Source organism: Mus pahari, chromosome 1 (genome assembly GCF_900095145.1).
Source record: "Mus pahari chromosome 1, PAHARI_EIJ_v1.1, whole genome shotgun sequence".
In the NCBI taxonomy this organism is placed as follows: Eukaryota; Metazoa; Chordata; class Mammalia; order Rodentia; family Muridae; genus Mus; species Mus pahari.
In genome coordinates this window covers 17414019-17416471 of record NC_034590.1, presented here as the reverse complement: position 1 = coordinate 17416471, position 2453 = coordinate 17414019, and the positions used below count along the sequence as shown (strand labels likewise).

Here is a 2453-nt window from a genome sequence, read left to right as displayed (position 1 = left end):
TCTTCTTCTTCTTCTTCTTCTTCTTCTTCTTCTTCTTCTTCTTCTTCTTCTTCTTCTTCTTCTTCTTCTTTCTCCTTCATTCTCCTTCTCCTTCTGTTTTTAATGGAAGCAGGGACCCACAAAAATAGGGGGGAAAGCCGAGGGCCTTTGTAGTTTTGTAATTTGGGGGAGAGAAAGGAGAGAGAGAGAGAAGAAGAAGAAGAAGAAGAAGGAGGAGGAGGAGGAGGAGGAGAGAGGGGCAGTCATGCAGGAACCCGTGCAGTGGTTCAGAGCACTCACTGGTCTTACAGAGAAGCAAGCTTGGTTCCCAGGGCCCACATGGCGGCCCACAATTACTTCAACTCCAACTCATAGGGATCCTCCTACACCTTCTGGCCTCCACTAGGCTCTGCACTCATATGCACACACCTCCCACAAACACACACACACATACATACATAATTAAAAATAATATCTTGCTGGCAGTGGTGAAACACACCTTTGATCCCAGCATTCCGGAAGCAGAGGCAGGAAGCTCTGTTTGAAGGCAGCCTGGTCCACAGATTGAGTTAGAGTATAGCTAGGGCTACACAGTGAAATCCTGCCTCAAAGCAAGAAGAAGAAGAAGAAGAAGNAGGAGGAGGAGGAGGAGGAGTCTCAAAAGAGAGGTAAGAGAGCAGGAGAGACGCAGAGCAGGAGAGCACTGAAACAGGACAAGAAGTGACAGGCACAGTGATGAGGGACATCAAAGACCCCTTTATGCATCCATTTTTTTCTTCTTTTCCTTTCTTACTCTTCCAGCCCCATTTCTGTCTTTCTTTTTTGAGATTGAGTCTCATGTAGCTCAGGCTAGCCTCAAACTCACTATTTAGCCAATGATGACTTTGAGCTTATGACCTTCTTCCTCCACCTCCTAAATGCTCTGATGGCAAATGTGTGACACCACACCCGATTCATCTAAACCTGGTGACTGAACTGTGACTTTGGGCATACTAGGCAAATACTCCACCAATTAAGCCCTGTCCTGTCCCCCCACTTTCTGAGATAGCATCTTTCTGTGTAACTCAGACTGGCCTTGAACTTACACCCATCCTCCTGCTTCAAGCCTCCCAAGTGCTGGGACCATAGTCATGGACCACCACACCTGGCTGGTATCCGTGTCTGAGTGACTTGGGGACAAAGGCGTTTCTGAGTAACTCACGCGATCAGGATGACCACGAAGGTTAGGATGGCCAATCCGACAGTCACCAAGTCTCCCACCAACACCATGTTCCTCAGTTTGTTGTCGTCCTGGAACTTCAGAGTCATGCGGAACTGCCCATCCTCTGGACAGGGAAAAGTGAAACCCAGCTTTAACCATTGCCCTCGGCAGCCTCCTCCACCTCAGCTGTTCAGAGGCTCCCCACCCGGCACCGTGGGTGGATCAGGCTCCCGAGGCCCATTCACCCAGGGCAAACAGTGCAGCCCAGCCTGTCCCAGCGACAACCCAAACCAAGGGCTGAGTGAACCACACTTCTTGTTGGCTGTGAGGAAGAGGCAAGAAGTTGGACCCAAACCCAAGAGAAGAGTTGGGTGTGGTGGCTCACGACTGTCATTTGAACGCTTGGGATACTGAGGCAGGAGGACCACTCTGAGTTGAGGGCAGTCTGGGCTACAGACTGGGACCCTATCTCTTAGAAAGGAGGGAGGAGGAAAAAGGAAATGAGGGGAAGAGCAATGGAAAGGGGTGAGAAGGAAGTGATGAAAAGGGGAGGGAGCAAAGACACTAACCCAGAACACAACCCACCGAGTCTCCTGGCAACGTGCTCCACAGCTGGAGACCCCGCCTCCCCACCCCACCCGCTCGCGAGCTTCCTGGCCTCTGTCCTGCATCTTCCCCCTCTCCTTAGCCCTGCAATGCTTTCTGCAACCAAGCCTCTTGGCTTGACCTCCAAACTGTAACCGTGTCCTACCCACCCTCTGCACACACTAAAAGAATACACATTTTGGTTAAAAATAAAAATAAGTCAGGCAGGATGGCACACAACGTTGTCAGGCAGATCTGTGTGAGTGTGTGGCCAGCCTGGTCTACATAGGGAAATCTTGTCTCAACAAATCAAAAAACAAAACTAAACAATCAAGCCAAAAAAAACAAAAAAACAAAAACAAAAAACAAAACAAAACAAAACAAAACAAAACAAAAAAACAAACCCAAAAGTGAGCAGGTGAGTCCTTGTGTTGGGTCCTAGTTGGAATACATCACCAGCTGAGGAAAGATTCAGGTGACAATTAGGGGCATTGGCGGACAGGTGTGAAATTGTCTGCTGTTGCTGAAGTCATGGCCTGGTAGGCCGGTAATGTTGGCTACACAAGTGTGAGGACCTGAGTTTGAATCTCAGAACCTACATTAAAAAGCTGGGTACAGGGCCGGGTGTGGTGGCGCACGCCTTTAATCCCAGCACTTGGGAGGCAGAGGCAGGCGGATTTCTGAGTTC

At 49.4% G+C, this 2453-nt stretch overlaps 1 protein-coding gene across 2 annotated transcripts in view; it reads right to left on the bottom strand.

The window, feature by feature from the left end:
* The window catches only part of Izumo2 (IZUMO family member 2), a 12102-nt gene that overhangs the window by 3448 nt on the left and 6201 nt on the right, over positions 1–2453 (bottom strand). For both annotated transcript variants that reach the window (XM_029548104.1, XM_021221097.2), the window contains one exon: positions 1181–1304. In XM_029548104.1, coding sequence (XP_029403964.1) covers positions 1181–1304 — 124 coding nt within the window. The remainder of the gene's footprint in view (positions 1–1180; positions 1305–2453) is intronic.